The 20,272-nt window shown below is 37.3% G+C and overlaps 1 protein-coding gene across 2 annotated transcripts in view; it reads right to left on the bottom strand.

Moving 5' to 3' along the window:
• Kidins220 (kinase D-interacting substrate, 220kDa) overlaps window positions 1-20,272 on the bottom strand; it is an 87,307-nt gene that overhangs the window by 28,113 nt on the left and 38,922 nt on the right. For both annotated transcript variants that reach the window (XM_013013675.1, XM_013013676.1), the window contains exons 18-22: window positions 20,011-20,151; window positions 19,029-19,272; window positions 18,774-18,865; window positions 17,318-17,462; window positions 13,156-13,318 (exon numbers count right to left, since the gene is read on the bottom strand). In XM_013013675.1, the coding sequence (XP_012869129.1) occupies window positions 13,156-13,318; window positions 17,318-17,462; window positions 18,774-18,865; window positions 19,029-19,272; window positions 20,011-20,151 (785 nt within the window). The remainder of the gene's footprint in view (window positions 1-13,155; window positions 13,319-17,317; window positions 17,463-18,773; window positions 18,866-19,028; window positions 19,273-20,010; window positions 20,152-20,272) is intronic.

The raw sequence follows: 20,272 nt of genomic DNA, 5'->3' as shown, positions 1-20,272 counted from the left end.
CGTTCCCCCCCCCCCATTCCACATCTTGATTCTTTGCAAATACAACAATGCTTTAAGGCTTTTCTCCCTTCAAGGTGACAACTACCTGCTCCAGAGATACCAGTTTGGTCTGTTACAACTGTCCAATGATAAATGACGGCATCTGTGTTTGAATAACTGCAGCTACAGTACGGCCCACTTTTCCTACCCAGGCATGCGATTTAAGTTTTTTTGGGGGTTCTGGTCGTGGGGCCTGAACTCTGGGCCTGGGCGCTGTCCCTCAGTTCTTCAGCTCAAGGCTAGCACTCTACCACCTGAGCCACAGTGCCACTTCCAGCTTTTTTTTTTTCTGCTTATGTGGTGCTTAGGAATCGAACCCAGGGCCTCAAGCATGCAAGCCAAGCACTCTACCACTGAGCCACCTTCCCAGGCCCGCGATTTAAGTTTTTATAGTTACTCTCTCAACATTAAATCCAACAAAAGAACAATAGGAATGATTTTTTCTAACTATAATCTGTACAACTGTGGAGTTTTCTGCCTAATCAAATCCCCCAATTAAAATATCATACACAGAACTCCAGACTGTAGATAATTGAGAAAAATCGACTACGCTGAAGTGCCTAATGCTCAGAGGAATCCATTCAAGCCACCTGTGTTCACTTTGGCCTCAGGTTCAGGCCCCAGGGCCAACTAGAGCCTGGACTCTCACAGTGAACTATTCATCTTGTTGATCTTGTCAAAGAAACAACTCCTGGTTTCACTCTACTGCTATTTTACTTATATCTACTACTGTAACCTTTCTTATTCCCTTCCTTTTGCTAGCTCTGAGTGTAATTTGCTGTTCTTTTTCTTGTTCCTCGGTGTATAAAATTAAGCTACTAATTTAAGACCTTTCTGAAAGCTCTTTTTATTGTAGAGATTTACAGTTATAAATTGCCCTCTACACATTGCCTTTCCAGCATCCCATACATTTTAACCACCTCTAAGATTCCACTTGGTAACTATTCTACATTCACCTTTGATAACAAGGAGAAAGAGCATTAACTGGGGGACCCAAATGAAGTACTTCCTCACTATAGAGGAAGCAAAATATTTAGCATTAAATGCAGTTTTGAAAACCGTGATTTCTAGAAATACAATTCCTATATGAAATACAACTTTGCTATGCTCTCAACAACAACAACAACAACAAAATCACACCGTTCTTTTTCCTGGCAGTGCTGTGGATCAAACCCAGGGCCTCGTGCACGCTAAGCCAGCATTCTACCATTGAGCTCTATTCTCTGCCCAAGATGACAACATTCATTTACTTCAATGACTTTCTTTCTGTGTGCATGCACAAGAGAGAGAGAGAGAGAGAGAGAGAGAGAGAGACAGACAGACAGACAGAGAGGCAGAGAGAGAGAGAATCATGGGACTTGAATTCAGGGCCTGGCACCATTCCTGAGCTTTTTCACTCAAGGCTAGCCTCTACCACTTGGAGCCACAATACCACTTCCAGTTTTCTCGTGGTTAATTGGAGATAAGAGTCTCACAGACTTTCTTACCCCAACTGGCTTTGAACTACAACCCTCAGATCTCAGCCACCTGAGTAGCTAGGATTATAGGTGTGCACCACTGGCATATGGCTGACTTTCTTTCCTTTTCCACTAATTAATTATCTGCAATACTGTAGTTTGAACTCAGGGCTTTGAGCTTGCTAGGCAGGCACTCTATCATTTGAATCATACTTCTATCCCTTTTTGCTTTGGTTCTGGTTGAGGCAGGATCCTCACTTTTTACCCAGGCAAGCCTGGATTGTGATCCTCATGTTTATGCTTGCTACCCCTGGTGGGATGACAGAGGTCTATCACCATATCCAATGTTTTCTGTTAAAATGAGGTCTTCAAACTTTTTGCCCAGTCTGTTTTCAAGCTGTGATCCTAGTAAGTAGCTAGAATTATAGGCATGAGCTTGGCTAATTGCTACTTCAAAGACTTTGTTCTAATTCAAACTTAGTGACTGCAGAAAATTTAGAATAAGGCTATAATGCATAAAGATTAATTTTTTGAAACAGAGGCTCAATTACTTGTAAACTGTGGGAGATTTAGGGCAAATTCTTCTACTTCTCTAGGTTCCAGTTTCCTTATTTCAAAAGTGTGGAAGCTGAGTTCAAAGTCTGGCTCTGAAGATGCTTCACAGGCCTCACCATGCAGGTATATGCTCTCAGCTCTTGAAGAAAGGAAAGAAAACTATGCCTTCACAGAGATCAGAGCTGTTCCATCCATGTCTGAGCAACTTTGGTTTTCAGTTTAAAAATGAACTATAACTCCACTGTAATTCTAGTAATACAGGTATAAGAAAGTACCAATAAGCCTGAGGTACAATAATAAGGCTTGTGAGCATCTGCCTAGGCTCAGTATACCACTAATAAGCAGTGGCTTTGCACTTGCATGCCATGTAAAATGTGCTGACTAAGGTACACTGGGGACTCAGGATTCTTTTTATTATATACATTCTAAATTAAATATACACTTAAAAGTTATAACAATCCAGAGAGTACTTTAGCCCATTTTGCTCCCAATACCCTATGAATTATTAATTTTTTTTTTGGTCAGTCATGGGGCTTGAACTCTGGGCCTGGGTCCTATCCCTCAGATCTTTAGCTCAAGGCAAGTGCTCTACCACTTAAACCACAGCACCACTTCCAGTTTTCTGGTGGTTATTGGATATGAGTCTCACAGACTTTCATGCCCAGGCTGACTTTGAACTGCAATCCTCAGTTCTCAGCCTCCTGAGTAGCTAGGACTACAGGTGTGGCGCCTGGCCCAATTTTTAAATATTTTAAATAAAAAAATATAATTTGTAAATTTACTTGAGGCTTAAAGAGGTTAAGCTTAGAGAGGTTAAGGTGGCTGATCTCACCACAAACATAAATGGCATCACCAGGATCTGCGTCTGCCTGCACCAAAAGTCAGTGCCCTGCCCATCATACCAGTTCAAACAAGGCCATAGACATCTCTACATTGTTTTTTAAAATCCAGATCGGCATTTTCTGATCACGAAGTTATATAAGCAGCACACTACTACAGAGTAGACACTAGAGGGCTTAAAATAAATGAAATGGTCCAGGTGACAAGACCTAGTAAGAGGAAAATAGCAAACATTCCCAATAATTCTAAGAAATGTGAGCGACTTGTTGCTCAACTTGTTGGCAACTTGCCTGAGAAACAATATTCCAATTAATCTTTCAAGTTTCTAGATTAAGTAAAATATATTGCCTTGTAAAGAACATTTAAAATTGGTAATATTTATTTCTCCTTATTGGTTAGGCTACACACCAAAACTTGAGAAACGTTTAAACAAATAAGGAATTGCAATAATCACTCACAATCCTTCAACTTTATACCATTCTTTAAAACAGCTCAAAGTGAATTTGTTAAAATATTATCATCTGAATCACTTCATTTATGTAAATTTGACTTTAGTTATTGGGAGAAGCTTTCATTTAAAAAAATGTTTCCACTGAGAATGAACATCTGAAAATCAGTGCATGGCGGTATGATGCTCACCTTGGTAGAACAATGCAAAGTGACTGATCATTTCCATCAAGGATCACAAGTCACAAGAGACTTCTGGAAAGAGTTAAGAAGCAAAATAATTCCCAGATGACCAAATATCAAGATAATATCTACTGTTAAAAAGCTCAGCCTGCTTACCATCAGGAGTTTATAGTATAATTCTTTAAAATGCTCAGATAAAATGAATCTCTTTTTATAGCTGTTGAGGCAACACTAATATCACAAGTTAATACCAAGTAATGAGACGTCCATGTAAATTGTTGCCTTTAAGAAACTGAAGAAAGCATCACACTAATCATATACACCGAAACAAATGTTTGGCACTGTAACTCTAGATAAAACTGCATGTTGGTGGCACATGAATGTAAAGCTGTTACTCAGGAAGCAGAGATTGGGAGGGTCCTAGGAAAAGTTAGTAAGACTTCATCTCAATCAACAAGCTGGTGTAGTGTTTCCCTCCAATAATCCATCCAGGATACATAGTTACAAAGATGTTGGCCCTGAATTCAAGCTATAATACAGTGATCCCTCACCTATCGCAGGAGTTACGTTCAGAGACCCCAGCAATAAGTGAAAATTCATGAAGCATCAGTGTTAGATACTCGTCCCCACTGTACCACAGTTCACTTATTGCTGCATTGCGGATTCTTACTTTTCTGTAAACTAAGCCCATGATAGGTGAGGGATCACTACTTTTGTATTATAAACATAAAAAAAAAAACCTATGACACAGTGAAGCTGCAGCAAATGAACCACAATACAGCCAGGGACAGTTGTATGGAAAATAAACCAAACCAACGTTCTGAGTAACAGGTACAGGTAATGAAAGCACTCAGCTCAAAATCAATAATCCATGTGCGTCTTATCTTAAAACAAAACCTTTTTTTTTTTGGTCGTGGGGCCTAAACTCTAAAACCTTTCTATATAAGTTGTTCTCAAGATTTAACCTACACAAGTTATCTTAAAGATTTAATCTTTAGAGCCAGATACCAATGGCTCATGCCTGTAATCATAGTTACTTAGGAGGATGAGTTCTGAGGATCACAGTCCAAAGCCAGACCTGTCAGGAAAAGTCTATAAGACTCTAGGTGATTTAGTGCGGACACACACGCACGCATGCACACACGCGAGTTAATCTTTAATAAGCACAGGACCTCTATAATGTTTAGTATTTGTTTTTTACCAGTCCTGAGGCTTGAACTCAGGATCTAGGCACTGTCTCTGACCTTCATTTTTCTCAGGGATAGTACTCTACCACTTGAGCCATAGCTCCACTTCTGGCTTTTTGGTAGTTTAGTGGAGGTGAGGGTCTCACAGTCTTTCCTGCCACAATCCTCAGATCTCAGCTTCCTGAGTAACTAGGATTATGAGTATGAGCAATAGGCACCTGGCACTATTAGTATTTTTATCTTTTTTTTTTTTGTCAGTCATGGGGCTTGAACTCTGGGCTTAGGCGCTGTCCCTGGGCTCTTCAGCTCAACACGAGCGCTCTACCGCTTGAGCCACAGTGCCACTTCCTAACTATTAGTATTTTTAAATCTTAACTAAATGCATAAGCAGATTTAAAATACTATTTTAATATCCATCTTTTCCCCAAAAGTTAAATTTAACAAATTTTAGGAAAGAACTAGGGGTGCTGCCCAGTGAGTGATAAAATGCTTTTGCACAAGGGCCCTGAGCTTACTCCACAATCCTGCAAACAAAAAGAACTATGGGAGAAAAAAGTATTAGTACTACCTCATGTGAGTACATAAGCACTTACTATTTGTGATTCTGTGAAACTTTTTTTTTTTAAAGAAATGGAAATTCACTACTTCTATAACCTGGTTTTTTTACCCTTGTTTTTCTCCTAAAGAACAGCAAAAAGTCTCAGATTGTAGTTCAGGGCGAAGCATGCTAACATTTCTGATGAAATACTCCCATCTTGTGGACTTTTGGAATATTGCTGATAGAGGCCACTTTAGCTCTTAGAATTTTAATTAGATAGCATCCTCATTATACATTATTTTTGTTTTTCCAGAGTTTTTTTTTTAAATCTGGAATGGCATTTTTATTGAAAATAATAATCAAAAACAAAGTTATAATGGCAAGGTCATCTGTCAAAAAATTAGATATAGGGGCTGGGAAGGTGGCTCAGTGGTAGAGCACTTGCCTTGCATGCTCGAGGCCCTGGGTTCGATTCCTCAGCACCACATAAGAAAAAAGCCGGAAGTGACGCTGTGGCTCAAGTGGTAGAGTGCTAGCCTTGAGCTGAAGAGCTGAGGGACAGCGCCCAGACCCAGAGTTCAGGCCCCACGCGACCGGACCCAAAAAAAAAAAAAAAGAAGAAAAAAAATAGATATAAATCTCTGAGACATTCAAGAATGTTAGTAATTCTGAATCCTACAATAATCAGATTTAAAAATATTTAAAGACAAAATGTCTGTATTAGAAACTTTAAAGATTTTTTTAAAGTGTTTAAAAAGTTTAAACATAGTAGACAAAATTTTTACATAGTAAAATATATTTTAGAGAAATTGCCTTTCTTATTTGCCTTTCCTATATGTTGGAGGTTTTCATGTTGGAATTAGAAACACACAACTTTGCGACATTTTCTTTAGCTGGGCACTGGTGGCTCATGCTTGTAATCCTACTATGGAGACAGAGATCTGAGAATCATAGTTTACAGCGAGCCTGGGCAGACAAACCCTTAAAACTCTAATCTCTAACCAGCAGAAAGCTGGAAGTGGAGACATGGCTCAAGTGGTAGAGTGCCAGGCATGAACTTGAGGCCTGAAATTCTAGTTCCAGTACTGGCATGCACGTGCAATGCACACACACACACACACACACACACACACACATTTTATTTTTCATTAGCACAAACTGCTAGTAACTTTAAGTGCTCTGCCTCCTTAGTTACACAGGGTACTAATGAGATGATCCAAGGAAAGTACTTCACTCAATGTACTGCACGTACAAAGTGAGGCTGGTACTTCTACTGGAATATGTCCAGCACAAAACAAGCTATAAATATTTGTTTGGTGAGTGCACATCAAAAAAAAGTTTAGCAAATCAAAAATGGAGCCCTCTAAGTCATGTAACCTAAGGACACCGATAATAATCTGTAAGGAAGTGAAGTATAAATGCCCGGTTTAAAAGTGCAAACACAAAGCAATATGACCATTCATACCGCAATAAAGGTATTATAAATGTATGACCCTTAGAAATGTAGCCAAACTCAAAGTTATGGGAAAATGCCTAAGAAAACATTGTTATATCTTTAGTATTATCACCAACAAAAAGCAGAAACCATAGGTGTTGCCTGAAATATATAATCACATTCAATCTATGCAGACCACAACTTCAAGTGCACCTGGCCAGCTGGTGTAGTAAGAAAACATTTCATTTATACATAGAACCAACCAAAGACACATCTGTATGACAGGATTCTTTTCAAGATAAAGTGAGGCTTCTCATCCACCATCTTCCTGAACTCAGGCCTTCTTCAATCCAAATCATCATCAGATTTCTTTATTCTTTTAGTCATATCCACTAATGCCTACTCTATTCCAAGCATTTGGATGGAAGCATGGAATCCATCAGTTTAGAGAAGTTACAATTCCTAGAGACAAGTATTCCAAGCATTTATAAGAATTCTTATAGCAAGCCGCATAAGGGAATACTATGAGACCAAAGAATGAGGGGAAGAACAGGGAGGACGGGGCAGAAGAACCACACGTGAAAGTGGAAAGCAGAGAAAAGGGCCTGAAAACCAGGGTGCTGAAACTGCAGTATAAACCTGATTTTGATTCTCATTCCTGCAGAGTCTTGATTAATTATATCACTTTATCCTTATAGCCTAATGGGTTATGATTTCCTATAAATCAAATTTAGTTTGAGTGCAAAAGCAACTCACTAGCTTTTCTAATGTCTGTAACATCTCCCTACACCTAGCAGTTGTCAATATACTAAAATCACCTTCCTTCACTGTTAACCAAGGGTTTAAACATCAGAGGTGCAGACTATAAGGAAAGAAGGAATTTTTGAAACAACACCAAACTATGCTCTAAATCTATCATTTTACTAGAAAATAAATAAAATGAATAAGACAAGAAACTATCACAACAGGACAGACACAGAGAAAGTTTAGTTATATACATTTCAACCAATATTTAGAGTAACTACAGTTTTGTTCAGTGTCCTCCTCTTAATCATAGAGTACCACCATGTATCATTTTCTCTCATTTCTTTCATCTTCATTGGGGAGTAAGTAGCTGCCCAACTACTTTCTCATTTATCTTATTATTATTTTGTAACTGGGTTCATGCTTTTCCCAGTATACAATTTACAAAATTTACTTTTCTGTATCAACAGGCCAAGTATGCACAAAGAATATAGCTGCTAGAACATTAGGGAAATGGGTACAATTTCCCCAAAGCCCTACAACGGATCTCTACTCAGAGGAAAAGTCACCATCCTTTTTGTCACTAGTCCTTCAAAAGTAGTCCATGAACCCACTCCCCTGGCCTCCCTTCCTATCCTGTCCCCTCTGGGCTCCTTCTCACCATACCAACACCCCTGCTGCTGCTGGTCCTCAAGTATTAATTCTAAGTGCTCTCTGGTCTTAAGGACCTCAGTCCAAATCGATCATTCTACCTGGAAACACCTCCTTCATGCCTTTGTACAACCCTCTTCCCTTCTCAGCAAGGACTATCCTGACTCATTTAATATGAAGCCTGTATCATTCTGCATCTCCCCAACTGTCTACATTTTATTCTCTCCACAGGGCCTGTTGCTTTTTAATGTGGCAACTGTATGTTTTATTTATTTATTGCCTGCCACTCACTGGAGGAATGCAAAGCTCTCTGGAAATCTCTGCAGTTTTGTTCACAGATGTATCCTAGAGCAATACTTGCCCATATTAGGTACTCAAGACTATTTTCTAAATAAATGAATTAATTTTAAGCTTTCTCCAATTAATTTACCTCATACTTTTGCATGTTGCTACAAACCCAGCAGCAACAACAAAACAAATAAATTTCAGAATATAAAAAGATAAACTCAAGAATGGTCAAACATGTAGAGTTTAATCTCTTTCATTTTCATTCTTCAAACAACAAAAGTGGGCATGATTTTCAAGTGTATCAAAATAAACTCCAAAAGTTCTGCCCTTAGCCAGTGGCTTATGCCTCTAACCCTAGCTATTCAGGAGACTGAGAGCTGAGGATCACAATTTAAAGCCAGCCTGGCAGAAAAGTCCCAGTGAGACCCTACTCTCCAATTACCACTCAAAAGCTGGAAAAGTAGAGCTATGGCTCAAAGCAGTAGAACACTAGCCTTGGACAAAACGAGCTCAGGAACAGCACCTAGACCCTGAGTTCAAGCCCCACAACCTACTAAATAAATAAACAAACAAATAAATACTGCCTTTCACCTTTAAGAATCTAGATTTTTTTCAATCAATTTGCACCAAGACAATGAATATAAACAGTGCAAAACCAACAATGCATATTTGTCTTTATTCTATATTACAGAAAACTCAGTAAATACACTGTTATCTTTTCCTAGCTAGGTGAAATGTTATTTGTACTAATCTTTTTGTATCTATTTGTATAATTTTTATTTCGGTACAAACCTACTTTGTTCTCCATATGGAGAATTATCTTATGATGTCCAAAAGGACTAAATTAGGTTATCTCTTTAAAATGATAAAGGTACTGACAAACTATTTAACCTCTGCATTCTGGTAAAGTGTGTTTTGGGAACAAAGATGGAAACAACTATTAAATACAAGATAGTAATTTAATAAATTTTGAATGATGACAACTTCAATACCTATAAAAATACCTATAATATCAAGAATAAAGAATTTCTATAACATTCTATGCTACGCATACAAAAACATCTAAACAGCCTGCATAAAACAATGTCTGGAATAAATATTTCTAGTATCTCAAAATTGTAATTACCACAAAAATTATCAGTACAAAGAAGATATTTTGTATTACAAAGGGAATGAAACAACTTCACAAATTTAAACCAATGTTCATTTTTTCATGTTATTAAAACTATTCAAATCCACATATAAAAGAAACAAGCCTATACAAGATTCACTCCAAATGATGAAGGGCGTAGAAATAAAGGATGATGGAGGAGGTTTGTAAGAGATAAGCGAGGCGTGGACGATTGGGAGATTTAATTCTCTTAAGCATATGAAAAGTTTGGTTTGGGAAAGAGCATTATACTCATTCAAATATTACCAAATAACTTAAAACTATCAAATATATCTATGAAGGTCATTAATTAGGTCCATAATGTCTGTTCAACAAACAGCTGTTTCAATAAAATATAAACTGGCTATTATTCTTATGCTCTCTCAAAACTTGTCCAATTGTTTTTTTAAAAAACAAGAATACCAAAATGAAATATGTTATTCTTCACAAAAAATTATTCTGACCATTATAATGAGTAAAAGATTGTCTAAACAGTGTCAAAACAGAAATTAAGCACCATCTTCATGAAAGCTACTTAAATTGATTCTCTAAAAATGTCTATCATTGCCTAAAATACTCTAAATATCAGAAATAAACTTTTATACCAAAATACATCAATGACTGTCTAAAATTCTGAAATAAAAAGCAGAGAAAAAAATCTTTAGTATCTAGAGTTTTTATTTTACACTCTTTCTTCTTACTAAATGTATGTTAACAAAAAAAACCTTCAACTGATCAAGACAAAAGCTTTTAGCTCAACGCATAATTGCAAGAAAATTGCAATAATTGTACCAATTAAAATAATCTTGAATGAACAGTATGTCATCTTAATGTTCCAATGGTTTATAGAGGGATCTACTTAATTAGCTAAAATTGCTTTCCAGTGTTAGTATCAAATGTCATTTGTTAAAAGTTGAACAATTTAGAAAATAATTTAACAAAGCAATTTTACTAAACACCAAGAACCAACATTTTCTTTTTCAGCTGAATAATGCCAGCAGATGTGTCATCAAATTGCTATAAAAATAAATGAGGCTTTTTATGGATTAAAAAAATAAATTTTACTACTAGTGTTAAAAATACTAAATACTATTTTCTGATTGTTTTTACCAAATCAGATTTCTTTAATGAAATAAATGAATATCAATTATATACTGCTGCTTTTTGTCGGCTGTAAATAAAACTTTTTATTATTCAAATGACAAGCATCAAAAAACTCAACTATGGCTAACTAGAAACAGTCATCTAAATTATTCTAACATCCTCCAATAAATGACTTTGCAATATGTTGATCAAATTGGCTTTGTATAGTTTTCCATTCCAAATCATCTTATTTAAGTCAATTCCTTATAAATTCTCAAAGACTGGAGTCTATCATGTCTTTATGTCTTTGTCGACCTAGCTACAAATATTATTTTAAGTACTGATAAGAATCTGAGACTTGCCAGGTGCTGGTGGTTCAGGCCTATAATCCTAGTTACTCAGTAGGCTGAGATCTGAGGATCACAGTACAAAGCCAGCCAGGGCAGAAAAACTGCTGTGAGACTCCAATCTCCAATTATACTTAAAAACTGGAAGTGGTGCTGTGGCTCAAAGTGTAGAGCTCTAGCCTTGTGCAAGAGCTCAGAGACAACTCAGGCCCAGAGTTCAAGCCCCATGACCAACAACAACAACAAAAAAAAATGTGAGACCTATTTATTTCTCCAAAAATGGAAAGTATCTCCAAGCCAGGTCTAATCCACTTTTAGATGGCAATTCTGCCAAGGGCCTAAGTCTAAAGTAGTAAACTGGTTTAATCAAAAAGCAATGCTGACATCACTTCCTATGTCTCCAATATATAGTACTTTATATTTACTTCAACAAAAATATTACCTTGCAAAAATTCAGTTACTTTGTTATATGATTAATAATACTATTTTTCATAAGCAAGATGTAGTAATTATTATTACCTTTAAATTATACACTTTCTTTTGTCTACATACATATTTCAATTAATTTAAAAACATAAATTTTTGATAGTTTCTTATGAGGTACAAAGTGATGGAAATTAAGATGGAGTTTTTAGAAATGGAGCAGAGCACATGCTGTGTCTATCTGCTTCCTAACCACTTCCTAACCAGCTTCTCCACTCTGCCACACCCTCCCGACACAACAGACTGGGACCTCTGTAACCTTGTGCCACAGAAATCTTTCCTCTTGTAAGTTGTTCTCTTAGGTATTTTGTCACAGTGACACAAGTCTCACTAACGAAGAAAACTGATACCAAAGAAGTATGTTTGTTTCTGTGACTATCCCTGGCAATCTGGTTCAGAAACTGTTCCAGCGGATTTACAGGAGAAAGCTAGAAACCTTAGGAGCTGCAAGCTACAAAAATTCTAGAATGCTGTAAGCAGAGCTTAATGGGTGATTCTGGTGGGAGCCCAGAATACCAGAATGCCACCAGAACCACAGATTTAGGTAAAGATGTGTCCTGAGGTTTCTATTGGGTCTCATAGTTGAGGTCACACATATTACATTTTGGCAAAGGACTGGTCTACATTCTGTGCATGTCCTAAGACTCTGTGTAAAGCTGGGTTTTCAAGTGATGGATTAATGAATATGATGAAGGAAATGTGAAGAGAGCCCAGCATCCAGGCTGTAATATAATTATTGCTGCTTTCAGTCAGTTTTACAGTGAGAAATAAAAGCAAAAAAAAACAAAGCAGAGGGGTCTGGGAAGGTGGCTCAGTGGTAGAGCACTTGCCTTGCAAACCTGAGGCCCTGGGTTCGATTCCTCAGCACCACATAAGCAAAAAGAAAAAAGCCGGAAGTGGAGCTGTGGCTCAAGTGGTAGAGCGCTAGCCTTGAGCTGAAGAGCTGAGGGACAACGCCCAGGCCCAGAGTTCAGGCCCCACGACCAGACCCCCCAAACAAAAAACAAAAACAAAGCAGAGAATTTGAAAACCTTTTCATTTTCTAGAAGTGCATGTAAAGGTGTCCCAAGGAAAGTGAGGCTGCTAAAAAAATTAGTGCTGTTAAAAGAAGCCAAGTCCTCTGCATTAGGACTAATTTCAACTCATTAGAAAGTCTATTTTAAAAAGAGTTCTCCAGAGTATCCCGCTCCCATAAACCCACCTAGAGAAATATTTTCCTGAGTTCAGCTGTCTGGGGAGTCCTGGAACTTGAACTCAGGGTCTGGGTGCTGTCCCTGAGTACTTTACCACTTGAACCACAGCTCCACATGCAGCTTTTTTTGGTGGTTAATTGGAGATGAAAGTCTCAAGAACTTTCTTGCCTGTGCTGGCTTCGAACTGTGATTCTCAGATCTCAGCTTCTTGAGTAGCTAGGAGTACAGGCTACCTGTGTTCATCTAGCAAGTGTTGATAATTACAGTGCCCAGGATATGACAGACCAGACATATTTATTCAAGAAATAATGCTTAGTATTTTACTATAAAATGAAGGGAAATCCCACTCTTCTATCTCATAAGATGATTTCTAAAAGATCAAAGACCAGAAGTATAAATTAGTGAGAATGCATTCAGAAGTATAAAAGCACACACTTTATACTTACTATTTTTCAGTTTGCTTTTCTATGTATTTTGTTTTGTTTTGAGACTCAACCCAAGATGAAGTTAAATACAAAGATGTCACACTAAGTACCTTTCATAGATGGTTTTTAATGTCAGTTGATCTGGGACACCTTCAGTTTCTTCCAAATATAATATTAGCCATGAAGTCCGATATGGCCACTGCTCAGTAAGGTTGATCCAGCTGGCAAGCCTGTCCCAGTTGAAAGTAATCTGATTGGCTCTCAGTAACCGCCCTGTAAGGAATACAAATACATGTTAAAATGAACAGTTGTATAATACTATGCTAAGTAAAACATTCAGCAAATTCACAAATAGTTTAACTTAATTTTTTTAATTTGGCATTTGATTACACTGCAAATTTAAATCTAGCGTTTTATAATTTCTAAAATCCTGGTTTTTGAAGATAATGACAGAGGCAGGTGTGGTGGTGCATGCTTGCAATTCTAGTACTCAGGAGGCTGAGGCAAGAGGATTGTGAATTCAACCTTGTCTCAAAAAGAATAACGTCAAATAAAGATTCTAAAGCATCAGAATGATTCTACTTAATTCTAAAGTTATTTTTTATTTGATTTGCTATTGTTGCTTCTTTTAAACCATATATCACAAGCTCAATGCTGCCCACCAACATATAGTAGAATATCACTTCACCCAGGGAAATACTACTGCTAAGCCTTAAAGAGATCTAAACACATTGGTCCATTCTTTTTTTTTTTTTTGTCGGTCGTGGGGCCTGAACTCTAGGTCTGGGTGCTGTCCCTCAGCTCTTCAGCTCAAGGCTAGCCCTCTACCACTGGTGCCACAGCACCACTTCCGGCTTTTTCTGTTTATGTGGTGCTGAGGAATCAAACCTAGCACTCTACCGCTGAGCCACCTTCCCAGCCCCCTGGTCCATTCTTTATTATGGATGCATGTACAATCCCAAAGACTTCCATTTTTTATGCACTAACAGCAATTTGTGTCAGTAACCTAGCAACTTAGTTACAATATTTTTTAAATGTATATGTGTATATTTAATCAAACCACCCTGTCTATTTGTAGGGTTTTCTGTAGATTCTAATTCAGTGTTCTACCACTGGGCATGCTTACATGTGGACAGTTGCTACTGTCACACTTTCAGCACCAACCTTCCTTTCACTCATAAGCATTACACTTCATTATAATCAGTTTCACCTTGATTTGGTAAAGATACAATTTGCTGATATTAGTTTTTAAAATTTTAAACATGGACTGTTTTATTTCATTGTTACCAGTTTATTATGTAACTGATATAAGGTAGCTACTTATTTTTGGTTCACATTTGAGTTATTTCTTTCCCTATTACTAACAACTATAGATGTGTTACTCCCGCATCTTCAGATTCCCTTTTGTCAGCAAATCTACTTATATATGCAAACTATGCTTTTATCTTTGAATGCTCTTTTTCCAGTAGATGGGATCTGGTCTGTTAGATCAGTGACAGGGTTTTGCCTTCCATCCAAGTTAGCTTTGATACTCATAGATGTATCATAAATAGTGATGTACAAATGTTGAGGATAAAGTGCTTTTAAAGAACATATGGCTTTCACAATGTCTACTCTCAGGAGAACACATAATAAGTTAAACAAAAGTCTATGAAATGAATTTATCATAAATCATAACAAGAGACAATCTCTCTATTAAGCAGAATAGGTCAATGTAGAAGTAAATAAATAAAAAACGGACAATGAAAAGCAAAGCATTAAAACATGCTTGCAACATGGATGACATACTTCTAGAACTTTTAAACTGAAAGCAAAAACTGGTAAAAACTTTGAGGACTGAATTGGAGGCCCAGGTTATGATGGTGAAGAAATAAGAAGAAAACTGTAAAACTATAAGGCAAGGGCTATGCTGGAGATACATATGGACTACTGCATGAAAAGAAAAAAGCGAGTACCGAATCTAAAAGCAGCAGCTAAATCTTCTAAATAATTTTTAGAACCAAGTCATGGAAGATGAGTTAGTTTGGTATCACTTGCCACTATTCTTCTTCCAAATTTCAACAACACTGCCTTCCAGTTGTTCATAGAATCCTACCTTGGGTCCTTTACATTTGCTGTTCTTTTTGCTTAGAATGTTTTTCTCCAGATATACATAAAACTTCCTATGTCATTCAATTTTTAGTAATCTACAAAGTGACACAGATATTGTTGTGGATACTGAGGAAATAGCAAAACAGACAAAAATCCTTGCCATGTGTGTTTTATGTTCTACTCATGGGAGAGACAGATAGTAAAACAAAGTGATCGTGAGTACATTAGTGAAACAAAGCAGGGTAGGAATAAAGCAAGGAATACCAGAGATAGGTAGTTTTGTTTGTGCAAAAAGATCTCATTGAAAGCAGAGACTTAAGAAGAAGTAAGAAAAACCACAGTGCATGTATCTAAAAACTAACCACAGCAAGCATGGCAAATGAAATTTGGTCGGTTAGCCAGGCCACACCAGTGGTTCACACCTGTAATCTCCACTACACAGAAGGCTGAGATCTAAAGATCATGGTTTGAAGCCAGCCAGAACAAGAAAGGCTATGAGACTCTTATCTCCAATTAGCCACCAGAAAACAAAAAGTAGTGCTGTAGCTCAAAGTGGTAGAGCACTAGGCTTCAGTGAAAAAACTCAAGGCCAGGCTTTGAGTTCAAGCCCCACAACTGACAAAAAAAAAAGAAAAAAGAAAAAAAAAGAATGAAAATTGGTCTAAATAGAAAAAAAGAGCTACAAGAACTGTGGCCAAGAGCATTCTAATACTAAATGGTAAGTGGGGATGAAGACTAACCACAGCATGCAGGAGGAAAGCACAGTATGTGCTGCACTTGGAAGGCAGAGGAAGAAAGCAAGTATGACAAGGAGAACTGATAAAAACATTGTTAAGGGGCTGGGAAGTTGGCTCAGTGGTAGAGTGCTTGCCTTGCATGCCTGAGGCCCTAGGTTCGATTCCTCAGCACCACATGCGCAAAAAGAAAAAAGCCGGAAGTGGTGCTGTGGCTCAAGTGGTAGAGCGCTAGCCTTGAGCTGAAGAGCTGAGGGGCAGCGCCCAGGCCCAGAGTTCAGTCCCCACAACTGGACCCCCCCAAAAAAAAAAACACTGCTAACTGCTGCTGATGGGGTCAGATACGAAGACTAAGGTTTGACTAATGGACTTCTAAAATATGGCAGCTAATTTTGCTGAGAGCAAGCGAATTTAGAGGGATTAGAGGAAAACAACAGGAAAAACAGGGCAGTAACTAGAGGTAGAGGCCAAGTCCAGAGAAGTTCTTGGGAGGAAAGGACTGCCTAAGTACTATCTCCATTTCACTATCCTACATGACATCCACCTTCAGGCTTCCCACTTGAGAAAGGGACTTGATCTTATTCACATCTTAATTTCTGAAAATGATACTAGGCACAGATACTTACCACACATTTTTTAATGACCATCTAAATGTTATCAATAATATAGTGAAAGAATTCCATGATCAAACAATTAAAGTGTGATGAGACCTTATTTAATTTTCAAAAATATATAATAAAATATAATAAAATTCAGAGCATGAACCCAACCTTAGTATGAAACACAATTCTGAGTAACACAATTCCTTACATTTAATACTGGGACATACTACAAAGTACCAATCAATAATGTACAGAGTAAGAAACCCATTTTATTATCTAAATTACAAGTTTTATGTGATTGCTGTAAGTCTCAATATGGCAGAGGACAGAATTCCATGCAAAGAATCCAGTCAGAAGGCAATAATCCTCCATTTTGTTGTAAATGTTTTTAATTCTAAATATCATAGTAGTATGTACAACATAGTAGTATGTACAATCTGAATGTTCATATTTTAGATTTTAAGTTAACTATATTCGGTTATATATATTAACATAAAATTATCTTTAAACACAGAAATAATATAAACATGAGATGAAGTGAAAGATTTTTAAAACCATCAAATTTTAAAACAATAGTGTACACTAATACTGATTTTTGCCATCAACTAACACTGACTTCATCATTTAACACAAATAAAACCGATATCCAACAATGTAAGCATAAAGACAGTATAACCCTTGTTTCTGCAATTAAATTGCTTTGTTAATTTTAAAGCTTATTTTCAGAGCTGGTGTGTTTCTCATGTTGCTCACCTAGCATCTGGAAAGCCCTGAGATCCTTCCCTAGCACCACAAAAATAACATCAAGCTTATTATCTACTACAGATAATAAAAACTAAAATCACCTGTGACAGAAACAATATTGAGTAATCTTCTCATGGTCTGAGGGCTAATGTCACTGAACCAGTCCTCAGTAACCAGCAGCTTTGTGAGATCAAAGGACATCTGCCGCGTGATTGTCCTCTGCATCTGCCTTCTGCGGTAAGTGTCCTGAAACAGAGCAAACCCACACAAGTCTGAGAATACAGGCTTTATAAGGTGTCTCAATCAGTGGCAGAAGAAGAGTACACGTTACCATTCTTGAGGCAGAAACTTGATAGAGCAGTTATAAAGTATTATGAGTGGCAACTGCATCAAATGCTTTGTTTTCAGTGCACTTTTAGAGTTTACATTTATTAGTGAAATTAATTTCACATTAAAAACAAACAACATTGTGCAAAGAAAACTATATTCACATCCTGGGGAGATTTAATACTTACAGAAACCTAGAATAATATGGCAACTAAACCCATCTCATTTTAAGGATTCAGTATTTGATTTTTAGGTTATTTTAAAGTGTGTGACAATTTTATCAAAAGCCTAGCCACTTTAATGATCCTTTTACCTCTGTAAGAATTAAAAAACACTCCACAGGGTGGAATGGAATGATAATTCCATCTCAGAAGAGGAGACCCCGTACAACAAAGGTGTATCCTTTTCTAAGGTCAAGGTGAAAGGGAAAGGTGAAGAGTCTAGGCTCCCAGGAAAGAAATTCAAAAGGGCAAATCACACATTCCTCTGAATTTAGTGCTATCAACTGTCATTCAGCATATTAACTTTACAACCATACCTGTAAAGGATAGAGGCATAAGACTGAAAGATCGACTGTCATCAAAAACACTTCGTTTTTAAAAAGTAAAATGTTCAAATTTAATGGCGGCAAGTCAAAAAGAAACAATAGCTGTTCCTAAACAGCAGTATCAAGCATGTTGGAGGAGAAACGTGCGGAGTCTAGGAAAGCTAGAATCACTAAGTAGAGGGAGAGTTTCCACCCTGCCAACATTAGGCAAGGAGGGAGGCCAGAACAAAGACAAATCCACAAATTTTTGCATACCATCTTCCCCATTTACAGCAATGAGGACAACAGGCATAATCTGGACATGTTCAGGAATGAATACATTCAATCTTTTGATTAAAAATCTCATTCAGGTTTTGATCCAACTGAGATCTGGGTTAGCACCTGGGCTGAGAACAGGCTGGGAGAGACAGGGACTCCTCCCTTGTTTCAAAGGTGGTTATGGCTCTAAGTGAAGACACTCCCTGAAACTCCCAAAGCTCAAGAAATCCAGTAATAATGTTTATCCGAAGAGTTTAATACAATATTCACAAAAGACTAGGTTGCATCAACTTAACTCTACTTGAATAACTGCAATACAAATATATAGCTAAAATGAATCAGGCCTAGAGGTATAGTCAGTGCTTTCAAAGGGAAAAATTTAAATTAATTAGCTAATTAAATTAATAAAGCAAATGGCATCTTACCCGTCTATTGAGGGCTGTCTTGCTACCAAGTTTTGTCATCTCCCCACCTAGGCTGTTCTGTGAAACTCTTCGGTCAGCATCTTCCTGTATCCCTGAAAAAACAGATCAAGAAAGCAGCTTGTGCAGAGTTCTGTCATGTATAATATTCAAGTGATGTGACATACCAATGATATTTTTTTAAGATAAAGAGAGATACCATAAAAAAAAAACTTCAAAATGACTTTGAACATAAGTCTTTAGGAGCTGGATCTTTACCTGTAGCATCTGAGCAAGAAATGTCCCCATTTGTTGCTGACGTTACCAGAAATTTCCTTGCATTGCTGAGTCCTCGACTATTGAGGAAAACAGGCAAATGAACTATATTGCGCATATAGTCATGCCCATTTATATTTGAATCACGAAGAACACTATTAAGGTTTTGGTTAATGGCCTTTATGATAATATGTGGATCACTCGCAAAAATGGCAATAAATGGACCTTTTGAAAACAGAACTCTGACCTGTGGGAGAGAAAGAAAAATGTATAGTTGTGAGACAAATTTTAAATTGTCCAAAATAATAAAATATCTTTTTGAAATCTATGCTATCCTTTAGTGACTATGCTAAAAGTAGACATTTTTCATCAAAATTTATTCTATTTGAACAGAAATTCCATTGATGGTTTAATCTGGGATCATCACCACCTGACAGTAACAAACCCTGCCAAGAAAACAATGATCAGATAGAGTTGAGAAAGATTTGGAAGGAAAGGTATGAAGTTACATAGTACTTACGAACTGATTTGCTGTTTGAAACCCCTTGGTACAACTACTTGAGATATTTGCTATCCATACAATAAAGATCAACACACAGCAAAATATATGTGAGCACATGTCCTAGTCACACTGGTCTTGGCCCACAGTTATGGCATAGTTACAAAGAGCTTCCAAGTTCTCTGGATTCCTTACCATATTGTGGAGTATAACCATAACTACCTGCAAAGTAGGTGCCACACCTGCCCTGAGAGATGCTCCATTTGACTTTCACCTCACACTGTCATTAACTCAAATCATTTAATTGTCTTCATGATGAAACATTTACTCTTGCTACTCTTTTTCTACACAAAGCATAGTTGCTTTTGTGAATGAAAATTGACTAGATAAACCAGGAGTACTCAAAAAGTACACTGTGTGGTCATGCATCCTTCCTCTGCCACAAAGTAACAAGGACAAGTTTGGAAATGCTTGAGACGTATGTACCGTGTCCAGCATCTGAAGGACTTTGTCCTGCTCACAGGCATCTAACCCATCAATGATAACCACCAGCCTGGTCTGATTCTGAGTGAAGCTATCAATGGTTTTTGCCATCCTGGCCATCAGCTCCACTTCACACTTGAGAACCTACACAAAGCACAGAAGACATGAGAACATTAAACATTAAAAGAAGGTAAAAAGTCACATTCAACAAGAAAAAAAGAAATTCAAAGTCCTTGTCCCAGCTGAGGTTCCACCTCAAGCTGAA

The sequence above is a fragment of the Dipodomys ordii genome, unplaced genomic scaffold, assembly GCF_000151885.1.
Source record: "Dipodomys ordii isolate 6190 unplaced genomic scaffold, Dord_2.0 Scaffold20, whole genome shotgun sequence".
Classification (NCBI taxonomy): Eukaryota; Metazoa; Chordata; class Mammalia; order Rodentia; family Heteromyidae; genus Dipodomys; species Dipodomys ordii.
The sequence above is the reverse complement of the archived record's forward strand: the minus strand, read 5'-3'. Positions and strand labels throughout refer to the sequence as shown.